Raw genomic sequence first — 17100 nt, 5'->3', positions numbered from 1 at the left:
GTTCCTGAGGTTTGCGATCCCTCTCCCGGCTCACTGTGATGTGCTGTGCCACATCTGTCTGGGCAGAGGTGTGCCATATTGCTTCCCATCTGCCACATGGCACACCCACACACACACACAGAAACAGAGACACACACATGCAGCGTGCCCAGAAACTGCCCATTTTAACCAGGGCCATAAATAGTGTAATTCATGGGTGTGAAACAGCGGGTTTTTAAGAGCGCTCAGAGGAACGGAGCGGCGCTGGAACCTTTGGCAGCTGACGGACAGATTTTCTGTTCCTGGTAGCCACATGAAACTCTGTGAACTGCACACTGAACACACTGAGACAGAGAGGCAATGAAGACCCGCTGGTACAAGAAAATGAGAGTCAAACCATCTTTGTCTGTCTCTGAATTTCTCTGTCCTTGTGCGTCTCACCATCTGTCTCCTCTCACTGTCTCGGTCTCTCCTCTGTCCTCTCTTTTTTTTGAGCCAGGGGGGCAGTACTGAAATGAATGTCACCCCTGTCCCAATGTTACTTAGGGGAAATTGACTCCTTAGCCTCGGTGCTGTCGGCGGCCATATGCTGATGTTTTCATATTCCAGAGAAATGAGTAGAGGGAGTCGTAAAGACTGCTAAAGTCAGAATTACAACCCTGGCTACCACTGTTGAGGAGAGTGAGAGGCCCCTTCTGTCACACCATGAGCGCTGTTAAAGCCCCAATCCCTCAGTCCTAGAAAGTGCCATGGGCTTCAGAAGTACCACATTAACGCTGGCTTTTCATTGAAAGTTAGACGATTTTTTATACATCGCTCCATTGGCAGACGATTCGGCCTTATTCATGGCTTGTGAGGCAGCATGTTTAGCTTCACTTTCTTATTAAACATTCACAACCGGGTGGAGGACGAGGCGCAGTTTAGTTGCTCTGCTGATTGCGGCTTTAGGAGACATCACTGTCTTCCTCAGGACGGACCGTAGAGCTATAAGCAGCGTTTCAGCTTATCTATATTTCATGCTTTTATCTGCTCTCAGCGTTTAATTAGGCAGTTAGCAGCTCGTTAAATTCTATCGAGAGCAAACTTTTACCTCGTTGCAAAGTTGTGCTGATGTTGAGGTTTTCCAGGCGATGGAGGATTTTGATTACCTTGCATCCACAGTGTCATAAGTTATTGTTGAGTTATGTTGTGGTTTTAGCACCTCATTTTTTTTTTCAGGGAGAATATTCTCTTCTGACATTGTTTTTCTTTTTCATTGAGACAGATGGAGGAATAAATAGTTGTTAAAGAAACTAGAGCTTCTAATTTACCATTTATCACACTAGTAGAATTTTTAAACCTCATATACTATACTTACACATGATATCACTGCAAGAATTTAGCAATTATTAAAATAACTGATTGTTTGACCTTTTAGCTGAAATATTTTGTGAACAATACACTGACATATTACCATCTTTTAGGTTCATGTGCTATACTTATTAGCAAACGTAATTTGGAGTTAGTTTTTTGTATCTACCAATTCCTGCAAAATATGTGCAAAATATTTTGCTCTTTAGTGGCTAAATGCTCCGTTATGTTCAGCAACTAACTAACTAACTAACTGCTGTTTGATGCTGCTGATGCTGAAAACAACGCTATGAGAACCAAAACAATACATTTGTAAGCTTTAAAAATCAAAATAACGAGCTGAAAGATCCTAAAACGCTCAGCTTTAAAAATCAAAATAACGAGCTGAAAGATCCTAAAACGCTCTGTTAAGATGAAGGAAGCTGCATCATGATCCATTGTTTTTCTAAAAAATATCGGTTTATCTCTATTTTGAGGTCAGTTTTCTCTGTGTTACACTTTTACGACCATTCACAGATTTCTAACTCATTAAAAACCTGTCTCAAACCACACCCAGTACAATCTGTATGTGCATTTCATTTAGTTTTTCAAGGACAGATAGAAGCACAATGGCCTATTACAAGTAACTCTCAGTTGCATGTGCTATAAGTTTGTAGTATTATTACCTGGACTTCAACTTTTGCCCTGGGAGCAGGTTGTTTCTGATTCTGAGTTTGGTGTCCTTTCCTTGCTTTGGTGTTAACTGCCAACCTGCTGCTCATAATAAAAATGACAAAATGACAGGAGTCGACCTCTGGTGTAACAGAGAGGGTCCTGCTTTGCCTCCTTCCACGACTCGGCCTGCAACAACTTTCCAACGTGAAGCCTGTCAGTCGACCTGCGGGTCCCATGTGAGCCAATCAGGGCTGTTATGTAAGTGTAGGGTGTTTGAAAATGGCTGTGGCCGGCAACTCAGATATGGCTTGTTGCTGATAATCGGTGGCGTGGCATGGTGCGGCGTGCGGCTGACAGATGCCTGCTCCAGCTGGTACAGGGGGGGTTTATCGCCCGGTTGGAACGCGGGTCCTCACACCCCTCCACTGTGCTGGCCACCGTCGCCTTGTTTAATGAGTCACGAATTGCCTGTTTGTCTTCTGCTCCCTGCTGTTTCTGCACTCCCGCTTCCAGGACAATCCCTGAAACACATGCTGCTGCGCTCTGCAGAGCAGCCAGACAGGCAGGCTCAAGCCAAACTGTTATAAAGAACAAAGTTGTCATTTTTTATTTCTTCCTTTTTTTTTCTCTTTTTTTTGGTGGGGGTATTCATCTAAGAGAGGGATGGGTTGTTCTGTAATAAAGCTGCCTTTTCAGATGCTGCGCCTGACCTCGCCAATATGGCAACCCCGAGAAACCAGTGCCCATTTGAAGCCCCTGACAAACACATAAATGGCTCTATAATTGGGCCGCTTTGTTGTGCGAGGTGTTGGCTCATCTGAAAGTGCCGATCAACACTTTGTGGTAAATGGAGTTACATTATGACAACACATGGCAGTTGCTAAAGGAGCAGAAACTGGCACACTGATAAGACATAAGCAGGTGGTGTTGACACAGAAATGGTTTGTTTTAAGTCACTAGAAAACTGCAATTTAAAAAAAAAAGAGAGAGAAAGTTTTCTGCAACAATGCAAAGCAGATCACAAATTCATCTTCAGGCCAGAGACAGAGCTGTGTGACTCGGCAAGAGAGGACGGATCAGCGTCGCCGTCCAAGTAAACACACAGAGACGCTTGGATGACCATCAAATGGACACACACACACACATGCACACACTCACAGAAGGGTTGTTTGTAGCTTGTGTTAAGGGATGTTCTGCAAGCTGCCCAGAGCTTTGCCTTAATCTCACCTGTTTAATCTGCAAGGCTGGGCGACAGCTTCTGTAGCAGGAACAGGTGGCTCGAGCAACTGCTGCTGGACAAACTTCGACAGTTCTGTAAGAGTTGATTAAAGTCCCATCTCTCTCTTTTTTTTTTTTTGAGCATATTAATTGGAAATTTATACTTTGAAATATTTTGATTTGAGGAAACGAAATATCTTCAGTTTCATTATTCTGGACTGTGATTCAGAGTGTGATAATCAGAAGAAGAAGTGAGAACTATCCGTGGAATCTTGGCAGCGTCCGGATTCGGCCCAGTGCCGTGAAATCCTCATTCTGCGGGGCTGCTCTTTGTGGCTGGCTCTTGGTTCTCGGAGTGGCATTCTTCTCATTGTACAGGTCACCGAGACAGAGGCGGCCGGCCTGAAAAGATCCTCGGTGGGGGGAAACAATGGCTTAAGGCAGCCCATAAATGTCTCCTGTTCAGCTTCGGCCCATTGACTCTTTGCCTCCCTGCCAAGCAGGACCCTGTCAGACCAGCCCCTCTCTCTAACAGCTTAATTAGCAGAAAGAACAACAATGTCAGAGCCTGTTTCGACTGAAATAAAAACAAGAAAAGGCCGAAAAGCTGCTCTCTCCGCCTCTCATTGTCCCCGCGCGGCCCGTGATAACAGAACTCTGACTTTTCTGTTCAACTTAGTACAAATAAAACAACATTCCTACACTGTTCCATGAGGAGCATGACGACTGACTGATGGACCAGCAAGGGGGCAGTTTTCTGCTCTGATCATGTGAGACTCAGGTTTAAAGAAGTGGCAGGGCGGGGGGGTTCTGATTTATTACTGTGCTCTTTTACCTTTCACACAGTATGTTAGCATTCGAGTGCTTGTATGAGAACATATTTTTGTGAATTCACAGCTCTTGATAAGCAGAGAGAAAACCTCCACATTCCAGTGGGGTGAATCCTTTATCGAGAGCTGCTGTCTAGCTGAAGGCTTTGCTCTGAACTCAATATGATTTTCATTTTTCATGATAATGGTGATGGCGATGATGATAATGCAGTTTGTATTGTGATGCTAATGCGAGTTCCTGGTGTCACGGGGAGACCGTGTGAGGAGACGCTGCACTGGTGTCCACCACGCTGGCTTTGAACCTTCTTCTGCCCTTCGATGTCTTGACTGACTGATGGATCGTGTCCGTCTGACTGAGAGACTGAGTCTGTCTTTCACTTTGTCCTCCTACTTACGTGTTTCTGTCAATCAGTCAGTTTGATTTCTTGCCTGCCTTTCAGTCTCTTCCCGAGTTTGTCTTCACGTGTCTTTCCCGCCCTTCTTTCTCGCACCACTTCATACCTCTACTTTTTTTTTTTTTATCTGTCTGTCCCATTAATCTCCCTGTCTGTTTGTGCACCATCTTTCCATATCTCCCCGCTGTCATTCTTTGTTTCCTTTCTTTTATCTGCGGTTCACATCAAACACTGGCACCAGATTGATTCTCATGTGAACAAGGCTGCAGTGGGGGGGCTAGCCAGAGACCTCTTCCCCAGGCTTTGAAGCTCCTTCCCATCCTCTTCGCACACACACACACACACGCACACACACACACACACACACACACACACACACACACACACACACACACACACACCCCTCCTCTTCCCACCTCTGTCTGCTGTGGAAAATATCAAAACACGACTTTCTCCATGTCAGAGGCAAACAAACCCATTTACACAGTTCCTCTTGTTTTTTTATGAAGCAGAATATCAGCCCAGTCTTTGGAGGTTTTTTGCAGAGATTTACCTGACTACACAACTGTGTGCAGGACATTAGGGGTGTGTCTATCAGAGTCTGCAAGTACCTGTTACATTCAATCCATAACTCCAGCTCTGACCTCCCTGCATTGGCTTCCAGTTATTTTTTGCATTGATTAAAACATTTCACTTTTACCTCTTTTTATTTAAGAGATATACTATCCACGTATCAGTTTGGGCGCCCTCTTAGATCTGATCTGAGATCTGAGACCATCTAAGAACAGATGGTGGCTTTCTGGTGATTGGGCTTTTGTGGTCCCCCAAACTCAGGAATTCAGGAACCTAACTGCTGAGATCGGCTTGGTAAATCTACTACTGCTTTTATTATTATATTTATCTTTATATATTATTCCTTATTTATATTTTTTTATATTAATACTTGCCTTTCATCATTTGGCACATGCACAACTGTAAATTGCTTTTTTAAAGCAATTATCTGCATAAAGATTATGAAACCACATAACACGGAGAGCTGCTTGTGATCCGAACTCCTTTACTTAAAATCTTTACAGCTTTTTAGAACCATTCTTACATCACTGTTACATAGTCAAATCACCAGATATGGACACGACTGTCCTGTACTTTTTTTATGATCACGTAGTAAATATTCTGAGCAAATGTGTAGTAATGTATGTGTGCTTCCCATGAGTGTGTATGGTGTGTGTGTGTGCTTGACTTCTCCATAATCTGGTCAAGGCGACCTAAAAAACAGACTTGCTGAATCAAATAAAATCAAATTTTATTTGTATAGCCCAAAGTCACAAAGTACCATTTGCCTCGGAGGGCTTTACAATCTGTACAGGGAGTGACACCCTCTGTCCTTAGACCCTCGGTTCGAGTGAGGAAAAACTTGCCCACAAAAAACCTTTTAACAGGGAAAAAAGGTGGAAGAGCCACAGAGGAGGGATCCCTCTCCCAAGACGGACAGACGTGCAATGGATGTACAGAACAAATCAACGCAAACTGTACAACTACAATGAATGATAAAATGATTACAGTAGCAGTGGAAACTGTGATAGAGAGACACAGATGCACAGAGGCAGCAAATCATAAACTAACTATAAACTGTAATGGAGATATGGTAGCAATAATGACAGTAATAATATATGTAGTGGACAAGTGCAATGCTACTCTATTTTTATAGAATTAAGGATCACTTAGATCATTTAGATTAAGGAAACCAAAGTAAGTTCTAACTAAGTTCAGAGCCAGACATAAACAAAGGGTCTGATATCAGACAGGTTCAAAAGGCAAATTTACTGGGTGTGACATCAGGTCACATTCTTCTGTGTTTATTAGAAAAAGGGTGCAGTGGTTTCCTTGTTCACGTGAGAGTTGAAAGTTGAAAAATATTTTAAATTTGCAAACAGTTTTATTCTTGATACACAATTTGGTTGCAGTATTATTATTAAATACACTATTAAGTAAAATATGTCAATGTAAATATACATTTTCACAGACATACGTAATACAACTGAATGTACACGCTCACCTGTAGGAACAAGTTCTTCCACCTTGTGAAATACTTGCACTGTCAAGTCACTAATCATTCTGAGTGAGAGCAGCAAGATAGAAAGTTTTAACTCGTTAGGCAGAATAATAATTTAGTTTCCTTAAGATCAGCTCTCATTTATTAATTAAATTTGGGCACCCATGGATTCTCTGGACTTAGTGAGCCCTGACCTGTTCAGGTACAAAAGGAAGAACTTTTTGGTCAGGGACAAATTGCGACCAAAGGATCTTGATGACCTCCAGCATGTTGAGATCCGTCCTACGGATATCTTCCTCATCACATACCCCAAGTCAGGTCAGTTTTTTGCAATGATTTTAGCGCTATACCACAACTGAATACAAATAATATCACATACATGCTTTTAAAAATAGTCATCAGTAATGTGAAGTATAAATACTCCTGCCCATAAAGTTGGAACAAAATATGTTTACCTCTTCTCAGGAAATGATTGTGACAACACTGGGCAACAGTGTATATTTGCAGTCGTAGTCAAAGGTTTACACTTGTAACACAACAGTATGTCTACTAAAGTATTACATTGTGGATCTCACTTTGTAAAAATATGACACAGGACTGCTGTTATAGAGTTCTTTGCTCTTAGGCTTTACTTTCAAACAATTCAGTCAGCACAGACATAGCACATCAAAGGCGTGGCCTCACATATACTTTTCCTGACAGGTAACTTTCTGCCAGGTATCACATGACATGCCAGGTAACACACAATTGAGACAATTCACTGTCTCGTACGGTGAGAGGTGTGTGCATCTCCCATTAGGTCAGTACTATCAATATCTGCAAACAGAAAACCAGCATAGTAGGAATTAAAGAGGATTTGTGCTGGCTTTTCTCTTAACCTTGTAGCCACGGGCATACCGTTGTAAGTTCTATTTGGTTTAATGCTGTTTTTGTAGTTTTCAGAGCTTGTAACTATTCCATCTTAGTGTTTTATTTACATAGGTATATATTTCCTTTGTTCCAGATCATGTCTGCTCCTGCTACTTCTCGTCGTAAATGCCTAAACAACCCTGACTCTGACCCTGATTTTGCATATTTTAAAGTAAAACTCGCTGATCAAGACAAGCCATGAGTCACCTCACAAAGTGTGCAAGCAGTGTGTCGAGAGTTTACGGATGTGGACCAAAGGAACGCGTGAATAGTTGGCATTTGGTATCCCCATGGTTTGGTGAGAGCAAAAAGATCATTGGACTGTTACTTTTGTTTAGTGAAAACAAGCACATGTCTGTTCAGTACAGTAAATTAAAGGTTATAATGCTCAGTTTGAAACTGAACATTATAAGTGTTACTTACAAATATTTGGGTATGTCTGTATGGTCCTACTACTCTTTTGTATTTCAAGCATCCTCTGTTTTATTGTACTCTGTAGGCACAGTGTGGATGCAGCAGATCCTGGTCAAGATCATGGAGGCTGCACAGCCTGACTGGGTAGAAGATGCCACCAACAGGGTACGAGTTCCTTGGCTGGAGGAGAGAACTGCAGACCACCCTTTCCGAGAAAGACCAGATCCTCGGATCTTTGGGTCACATCTCCCCCCTGACATGTTGCCCAAAGGAGTGACGGATAAACGAGTCAAGGTAACCATTTCTAATATTCAAGCAACAACTGTATCAGCAGATATACACATACAGTACAATATCTTTTTCCTTTAGGTTGTGTATGTATGGAGGAACCCCAAAGATGTCCTGGTGTCCCTCTATCATTTTGCCCAAAGTTGGGTCATGCTGGACTCACCTAAGAGCTTTGGGGATTTCTTTCAGCAGTTCCTGGATGGTAATGGTAGGTTCAGTATAACTATGTTGTTGCATTTATGCATTTATTTGTGTTTATTTGTACATTCAAAGGGGAGAAATAAATCAAAGTCAACATCTAGCTGGAAGAAATATAACTCACTTTACTTTTGTGAGGTTAAAAGTAGTTATTTAGGTTTTTATCACTGACAGTATAAAGAATGGATGGCGTATGCATGACGTGACTTCACACCATCTATCGCCATGTTGGCAGTCCTACCTCTTCTGCATCTCTGCTAATCTGAGGCGAGCTGGATGTCACCTGGGTGCTCAAACAAGCCATCTGTAACGCACCCACCTGTCAATCAAGGAGGCCACACTGTTTTGTAGCCAGCCTCTAGTGGTCGTTCAAGGAACTGTAGATTTTTGGCACTTCCATGTTGGCTTCACTTCACAGCCACAGAGGTTGCTGCTTGAATGTTTTTTATGAAACAGAAAACCAGCAAGTCTCACTCATCTTTTCTGGCTATATTCAGCACTGACATACATATTTTTCTTCAACAGCTTACATGGGATCATGGTTTGATCATGTGAGAGAATATCATGCAGCACAAGATCAACTGGACATCCTCTGGGTCCAGTATGAAAGCATGCTGAAGGTTGTGAATCTTCTGGATGTTTAACATTTCAACACAGTAACATGAGTTTAAGATATCGGATGTGGGGGTTTCTGTTTTATGCCATATTGAAATATTATCAAAACATCTGGTTGACAGGACCTCAGAGGGGAAGTTGTGAAGGTTTGTGCTTTCCTGGGAAAAAACTTGACGGATGAAGCCATTGATCATGTTGTGGAGATGTCTACCTTCAAAAACATGAAGGCCGACCCTAAGGCAAACTACAAGGACCTTATTGAAACCAACCGCTACAAGAAGAAAACCATGCGCAAAGGTTTGATTCCATAGAAATAAAAGAAATAAGCAGCAGACCAGTAGAGACCAGTACACCTCTCACTTTCTGCTCAGAAGGTGATTGGCTGAAATCTTTCATCTCTTCAGGACTCTGACTGTGGCTGACACAAACTTTTTGAGATACTCCCCACCGGGCAGGAGGTTGCGGTCCATCAGGACCAAAACCTCACCCCTGCATGCGGAACGACTCCGGAACAACTCCGCCACGGCGGCTGAGTCGATACGTTTCAATTTTAGTCAATGTGTCAGCTCACACAGTCTCCGGTTCCACTTCGACACGACTCCGGAACGACTGCGGCGTCCGGCAGCCCTCCGCAACACATACGCAGAGCTTCTAATTTTCCCAGACGCCGGAGCACGGTGCATAAATTCAGCACAGAGCAGATTGTGTGGGGAAGGAAATCAGCTACAAAATACAAAATAAAACCCAGGTTGATTTTCAAAATAAAATACTCAGTGTTCACCGAGGATCGAGTTTCGTTACAAGAACACATAATGGGCGGGCCGACCTGAAGTAGGAAACAGGTCAGAGGTTTTCAGGCGTCTTTTCACCCCGTCCACACCATGGATGAGGAGAAGTTGATTCTGGAGGTCTAAAATCAACCTTTAATTTATGACACCTCACATCCTTTATGACACCAGCAAAAAAGATGCGGCGTGGAATGCCATTGCAGGAGTCAAAGAGACTACAGCCAGCAATATTGCGTGATTATGTGTGAATTCGCGAGATCTCGTGACGCTCGGTGTCCGGCAGAGCCACACCAGTGTGCATCACAAACTGATTATGTGTGAGTTGGCGGACGACGGAGTACGCTGTCGTTCCGGAGCAGAGCCGTTTCTGAGTCATACCTCATGCAGTGTATTTTCTGGGTCATACCTTTTTCCCCCCGAAATAGTTTGCACATTCCTGCACAAACTGTACAGCTCTTTTCACTTTAAAAACATATTGGGAATATATTGATATCTTTTAGTACTTGTTTATCTTCCTTATATTTTTTTTACTTAATGTTTGTTATGCACCAAAAACAGCTACAAGACCTACTTGGCAATAAAAAAAGTTTCTTATTTTTGATTTTTCTGTGTTTGAACAGGTGTAGCAGGTGACTGGAAGAATTTCTTCACCGTGGCCCAGAACGAACATTTTGACAAAGTGTTCGAGGAGAGGATGAGTGACTTGCCTCTGACCTGTGTCTGGGAGATTAAACAGTAGCTCCTCTTGAACTTGGATCAGCCTGAAACTGGAGAGTCTCCCTCAACATGAGCTCACAATCAATTAAAACACCTGTCATACTTGAATGTAATTTGGAGGCTTGCCCTCCTGTTTCTTTATGATCACAAATATGTAAGTAAGGAAAAATATATTTAACCTCAGGGGGTGGTGGCAAGTATGAAAACTGTGTGAACTATGTGAAAAATATGCTTTTCTGTCATTTGAGTGAGCTGTTGACTTAATACAAAGCAGACATAAATAATTAATTAACCATACAAGTCATAGCGGTGTGTGTGCAGGGGATGTGGTTCGGTGTCTCTCCTAGTATTTAAGGCACCTCTTAATGCTTGTACTATGTTAATGTTTCAACCATTTATCTGCTGCATTTTTGTTTTCTTCCATCTTTCCTGTCATTGGGTTCAAGTTTGTCCTGATAGTTTTGAGTACAAAGAAGTTCGATGAATATAACCATTATATAGGCATGGTCATTGTGTTGCATTTTACACCTCTTGTCTAGCCAGGGCTTTGATGAGCCGTCAATAAATCCGCCGGAAACAAGTGATGTTGTGACTCTTTTTTTCAATTGGACGGTCAAGCATGAAGTTCAGCCCTGGGACAGCCTTGTGCCTCACTGCGCCAGTATTGTCAATTTCCTGACTGCGTGAAGACATACAACCCACATAACTTATTTTTTTAACAGCAAGGTCCTTTGAGAGTATCCGTGGCTGAACCATATTTAACCTTTCTGTGTCAGACCACCCGCTAGTGGCTGGGCCTCTGGCGGCCCATTCACCACCTCAGTGGCACCGACAAGCTAGCCGAATATGATATAGAGCTGGATCGCAGACGAATCGCACAATTTATTCCCCACAAGACCCAAACATCTTTAGAAGATGTGTTGTGCGCTGCCTCACAAAGGCTCTGTAGGCCACAATGCCACAGCAGCAGCATAAATTACCTTCAGTTTGAGGTGGTGGGTTTTATGTAGAGAACGTCCACACCATGGTCTTCCCATGATTAAAAAAAAAGAAGCACTTTTTCCCAGGTTATATCACACACAGGGGGTCTGAGCTGAGTTAGTAGTGGGAAGCTTTAGGAGCTTTATCGTTGATTCTGTCAATATTGCTCATGTTTAGTTTGGGTAGAAAGAGCTGTGTGATCATTTAAAATCTTTTAGTGAAGGATGTTTGTATTTTATAATGAATCATTTGGTCCATAAAACATCAGAAAATAAATATATATGTCATAACTTTCCTAAAGCTTTTGTCTGAAGATGTTCAGTTTATAGCTGCAAGTTGACTGAAATCAGCAAATCCTCACAAATGATCGAGTGATTTTCTTTTTTTTGATAAATTAGTTATATGATTAATTAGTTATCAGAATAATTGCAGATTAATTTTCTGTCAATTAGCTAATCGATTAATTGGCTGAAAGACATATTTTGATGTCAAATCTGAGCATTTTACTTACGTGGATACTTTAAAAATTTACTATTTTCAGACACTTGGTCATTAATTATGATTTTTTTTAAATTACTTAATAAAAAAAGAAATTAACTAAAGTTACTAATTAAGTTTACTAATTATTCAACAGTAAACAAAAAAAGCAATGCTTAAGGCCACATTCAGACCAACATCAGCCTTGTGTGAAGAAAAGAAACCTCAGTGGCTGTAGAGTGAAGCCAATACCGGAGTGCCAAAAACTGCAGTTCCTCGAAAGTCCACTTGAGGCTGGCTACAGAACGAGTCAGTCTTCATAAGTCCCCACGTTATAATGTCCAACTTCACAGCAGAAATAAACATGTTTACAGCCTGGTACAAAAAGGGGTTTTGGTCTCTATTGCTAGTTATGCATAATTAACAACATAACTGCAGGTGGGTGCTATCACAGGTGACTTGTTTGAGCAACAAGGATTCATTCAGCTCGCATCAGCTTCAACCACGCTCACCGTCTTCGATTAATGGGGAGCTGGCAGAGGAACATGGTGACAACCAGAGCCACCACACTCTGAGCTTTACAATGTCTCTCAGAAACCTACGGGTGACGTCATGGATACGACATTCATGTTTTATACTGTCTATTTGCCGATGCAATAAACTCTGGCAGCATAATGCCGGATCACACAACTTCACAAACATCTTGACCAATGATAATAATAACTGTGCCATGATAACGTTGCAGAGTTGTTAAATATGCAGTCAAGGTAACATGTACTGCAGCGATCTGTTCACTGAATGCAGCGGTATCAAACTGATACCGAGCCATCTTGCAAACTATAGAGTAACAGAGAGTGACTGGAATTAGTAACTGTAGTGTAATTAGTGCATCACAATCCCTGAAATGTGTTACCGACTAACTGAACACTGCAGAGGAAAAAAGCTATATCAGTTTCTGTTTAGTGCGATCAATCATTGTTTGTTTACTCTTTAAATGGGATTGTTAGCAATAAGAAAATATAAAAATATAACCCTTTAAATGTTTGCACAGAGAAAAGAAGTGTGTAATCCATCAGCCATGCCTCTTGAAAGTCATGAAAGTGGTCTAATTTTCCAGTTTAATTCATCATTAAGTCAGCCTCTGTCTCTCTCTCTGTCTATTTTCACTCTCTAGCTCCTTCTTCATCACCGTGTTGCCTTGTCATGACCTTTGCAGATTGACACTCAGCAGTCCCAGATGACCAAAGGACTGCAGGACAATCCCAGTAGGTTAATAATTACTCTGAGTCCACAGTGAAGGAAGCCTGACCCCAAGCACGGCACAGCAAGGCATGGGCAGCCCACGGCACCACTGATAAATGAGCGACAGCTACCGTGGCTTCTCTCGTTTTTTGTGTGTTTTTGAAAGGAGAGTGGGCATCACACCTTCAAAGTGTTCCAGTTTTTGCACAATCGTAGGAGTACAAAGACCATGGGAATGAGTGGGAACGTGGGTTTGGAGTGAAGGCACGATGGGAAGGAATTTAAAGATAATTTCTGCAGCATTGCAGATTATTTTGTGGCACAGAGTCTAGATCTGACATATGGTCTTATTATTATCTTGGAAAAAGAGGTACTTATCAAAAAAAATCTGACCTGATACCCTGATAATGACTTTGAGAGAGTGACTTACATTTTCTTTGACGGTGTGTGTGTTTTTATTTTAGGTTTTCTGTGTGTCTGACAGCGACAATACAGCACGGAGATGTCAGAGCTGTTTGAAGAGAAAGTCCAGCAGAGAGAAAATGACAGAGCGATGCAGAAGCAGCGAGGCAGAGGCCGTGGCTTTTCTCAGAGATGAACATTAATAATACGACGAGCCACAATAGAAGCACTGAGATCAGAGAGATCACCTCCATTGTCCCGCAATCTCCTACTGACACCGACCGCTCTGGTGAAGGAAGAATAAGAAGAATAGAGGAGCATAACCTGGCCGCTCACCATGCCCCTCTTTTTAAAATACATAATGGCCTGTGGTCCTCTGCTATGCCTTTGTGTGCTGTGTTGAAGATTCTGATGTGCAGAGATGTAGAGGTAAAGGCCACGTTTGAGCTCAGAGTCAGCACACATTTCAGTCTGCATGTGATCTCTGCTGAGTCTGAAACTACTTCAGGAAGTGGTGCTTTCATTTCCGTTCATTTATTTTTAGCTGTGCACTGATTTTTGTCTTTTCCACAACACTTAAAAACAATCAGATTAAAAACAATCTGGTAGATCTACAGAAATATACTGTATTCATGGACGTCAGAGAATCAGGATTATGAGTCTGATCTTATATTAAAACAATTTAATACATTTTTTTTTCACCTAAATTAAAAGTGCATGATCATCAAGATGATTTTCCGGCTTGAAATACTCAACAACAGCAATATTTACAAACAAACAGCAATCATTTTATTTTAATCATTTTATTTTTAAGTTTTATTTAGTGGCATCTAAAGTGGCAATATTACATAGTAAAACATGTTAATTAAAGGCTTCTTCTAAGTAACAAAAGGTGGTTATACACTAATGAAAACATAGTTATGAATATGGTATTCCATTTGTGACATATTCTGTAGTTGTTTAAATCTGACACTCTAGACCTTAAAGTAAAAGTACAAGGTACTATCAGCATAATGTACTGCCCTTTCTATGGTGTTACACAGTATGATACAGGATTTAAATGTAGCTGGTCAAAGCTAAGTTGATTTTAACAACTCAACTCAAGGTTTGGATCATTTTTACCAGAGTCTTAAAAACTTTATTTTGTTTTGCTGTTTATAACCTTATAAAATTATCTAATATAAATAATAAAAGTTGAGTTTAGAAAATTCTTGAAACAAGTTGAAATATTCCCACTGTACGGGCAGACGTTTTATTGGCTCAGTATCTATAGCTATATAATAATAGACTTTTCTCTCTGTTTCAGAAGCTTGTATGAAACATAATCAGCAAAATAACTTTCATTATAATGAATGAATTTACCTAAAAACTGTATTTAAGTTTAGTCCATGAGTAAATGTACTTGTAACTAACTGGCTGTGATAAATTATCTATATATCACGCCTATTGTGTCATTAGTTAAACTTTACAAAGATACATCAACGACAAAAACAGTTTAGCTCTAACACCTTTCAGCACATATTTAATTTTTAGGGTGTCTGACTGAAGTGACCACGAGGCCCCGAGGTGCTGCAGAACATCACTCGTGAAAGGTGGACCGGTGTCAATAGAGCAGAGGTTCAGTGGCTGACCAGCGGCGTCCCTGTGGTCATTAATCATAGGACTGGACAGACATGCTACTCTGAGGTGGACAGGTCTGGACACCTGCACTACAACACGTCCTTGACCTTATCTATGTTTTTATCCACATTTCTCCTCTATTTATTTTATTTTTTAACTCATCTTTGCCTCTTTACGCTCTTCATTGTGGTATATTCTTACACATTTTATTGCGTCTTCATAGATGAAACGTGTGGATACATTTTGATTGATTGATTGATTAACTGCTAAAAGAAGACAGGTTTCTCTTCTGCTGATAGGACCCTGCATTACAGAGGTCAGTGTCCCAATTTAGCTTTTCTGATGTTATTGGCCCCTAAATCAGTGTGAGGCCTAAAGCAATGTTGTTCTAAGATTCGGTCATGACCTCAAGGTGGGTCAAAGAAAGATTATTATGGATTATTTAATCACCTGAATGAGTTTTTATGTTCTCAAAAGATTAACCTCTGAGTTTGGAGCTTCAAAATGAGAGGAGTATTGCTATTCTCCATTCGTCTGCATCTTTTTTTTTTTTCCCTCTCATGTTATCATCCGATCTTTCAGGAGTGTTTATTTAAAGCCTGATGGACCTGAAGTCCCCCCCCCCACTTGAAGTGTTAAAGCGCAGCCTTCCGTCTAAGCATAGCCACTTTGGCAAATAAAGAAGATGAATGTGTACAAATCTGAAAGCAAACAGCCGAGATTGTCAGCACCGCGGGAACGCGATAGGGGCCAAGTGAATGATGATGTCGCTTAGCTCGCTGACAGATCACTTAGTGGGCTTGAGGAGGCGGCTTTGAGATTTTCCTCTCCTCTCCTCTCCTCTCCTCTCCTCTTCTCTCCTCTTCTCTCTTCTCTCCTGGGACAGAGCTTTCATCCAGAGCCATTTTTCAGCCAATTTATTTCTTGATGTGGTCTAACCTGGGGCATCTCCCGCTGGGGAGGCTTTATGTGGTGATTAATGACGGGTATTTAGCCCAGGTACCTGAGGGAGCTGGAGCCCATCTGCACAACACTGACAGGTACAACACTGCACTCCAGGACCAGACAGGACAGGCCAGGCCTGCAGCAGACTGGAGAGTGGCAGACAGGTGTGATGAGTGTCACTGTGCCACCTCCAACCACGGTTTCATGTAGTTTATTACTGTTGCTACCTTGTTCAAGCAACTTGAATTGAAACTTTGCAGAGTTGCACAGCTCCGGGTATCTGTTTGTCTTCTGTAGTTTCCCTTGCATGCTTCCAGAGCATCACATGAGCAAGAGGACCCACTGGCTGAGGCCAGATGATTTAGACATCTATTATACGCTTGAACGCCTTGTCTTCTTCACTCCATCATAGACCATCCCTCAGCAGAACAGGCCCAGATGCCAGAAGGACCCTAATGAGATTAGGCTGCGGACAGGTTGGTGGCCAGTAGCTGTCACAACTACTCTGTCTGTGTGTGGAGAGATTAATATGTGAGTGTGTGTATGTGTGTGTGTGTTTGTATGAAGGCGTACTTGTGTGAGCTTGCACCAGCGCATGTACGCGATACACAAGTCTATGTGAGGGAGCGTGAGCGCAAGCTGCCAACGTTGATGGTGATTAATGAGCGAGGTAATCCATAGTCTCGTTCTGTCAGTGATAGACACATCAGCAGACCCCCAGAGCCTGATGAACAGACTGTGAAGCTCCATCAGTCAGAGCACACACACGTAAACACACACGTACACATGCAGGTAACACAAATAAGAACTCCACGTCAGCGTTGTCCACTTTGTGACAGACTCTTGGTTGCTTTCCAGTTTATTACTGAGTCACGAAAATCTAATTATGCCCAGATAATTGATGATTTATCTCGGACAGCTAGTTTTCTTCTGAATCATTAATTGTCCTTAACCCCTGCATGCAGCTTTGTGGACATACACCTCAACACTAAGAACTAAGACCATGGTAATACAATGCTAACGAT

At 41.8% G+C, this 17100-nt stretch overlaps 1 protein-coding gene across 1 annotated transcript; it reads left to right on the top strand.

Annotated features, from left to right (window-relative positions):
- The first annotated feature begins 6560 nt into the window (after positions 1–6560).
- LOC104931550 (amine sulfotransferase) lies at positions 6561–10521 on the top strand. The gene is made up of 6 exons (XM_019258969.2): positions 6561–6797; positions 7888–8096; positions 8172–8298; positions 8814–8908; positions 9026–9200; positions 10312–10521. Exons 1-6 carry the CDS (start codon positions 6644–6646, stop codon positions 10428–10430), a joined length of 879 nt encoding a protein of 292 aa, XP_019114514.2. The 5' UTR covers positions 6561–6643; the 3' UTR covers positions 10431–10521.
- Positions 10522–17100: the final 6579 nt, after the last annotated feature.

This window comes from Larimichthys crocea, chromosome III, assembly GCF_000972845.2.
Source record: "Larimichthys crocea isolate SSNF chromosome III, L_crocea_2.0, whole genome shotgun sequence".
Classification (NCBI taxonomy): domain Eukaryota; kingdom Metazoa; phylum Chordata; class Actinopteri; family Sciaenidae; genus Larimichthys; species Larimichthys crocea.
The sequence above is the reverse complement of the archived record's forward strand: the minus strand, read 5'-3'. Positions and strand labels throughout refer to the sequence as shown.

What these genes read in the sequence shown, in the direction of transcription:
- LOC104931550 (XM_019258969.2), top strand. Translation starts at nt 6,644, where the DNA reads ATGGATTCTCTGGACTTAGTGAGCCCTGACCTGTTCAGGTACAAAAGG. An exon ending in CATCACATACCCCAAGTCAG is followed by an intron (nt 6,798 to 7,887) that starts GTCAGTTTTTTG and finishes TGTACTCTGTAG; the next exon opens with GCACAGTGTGGATGCAGCAG. An exon ending in GCAGTTCCTGGATGGTAATG is followed by an intron (nt 8,299 to 8,813) that starts GTAGGTTCAGTA and finishes TTTCTTCAACAG; the next exon opens with CTTACATGGGATCATGGTTT.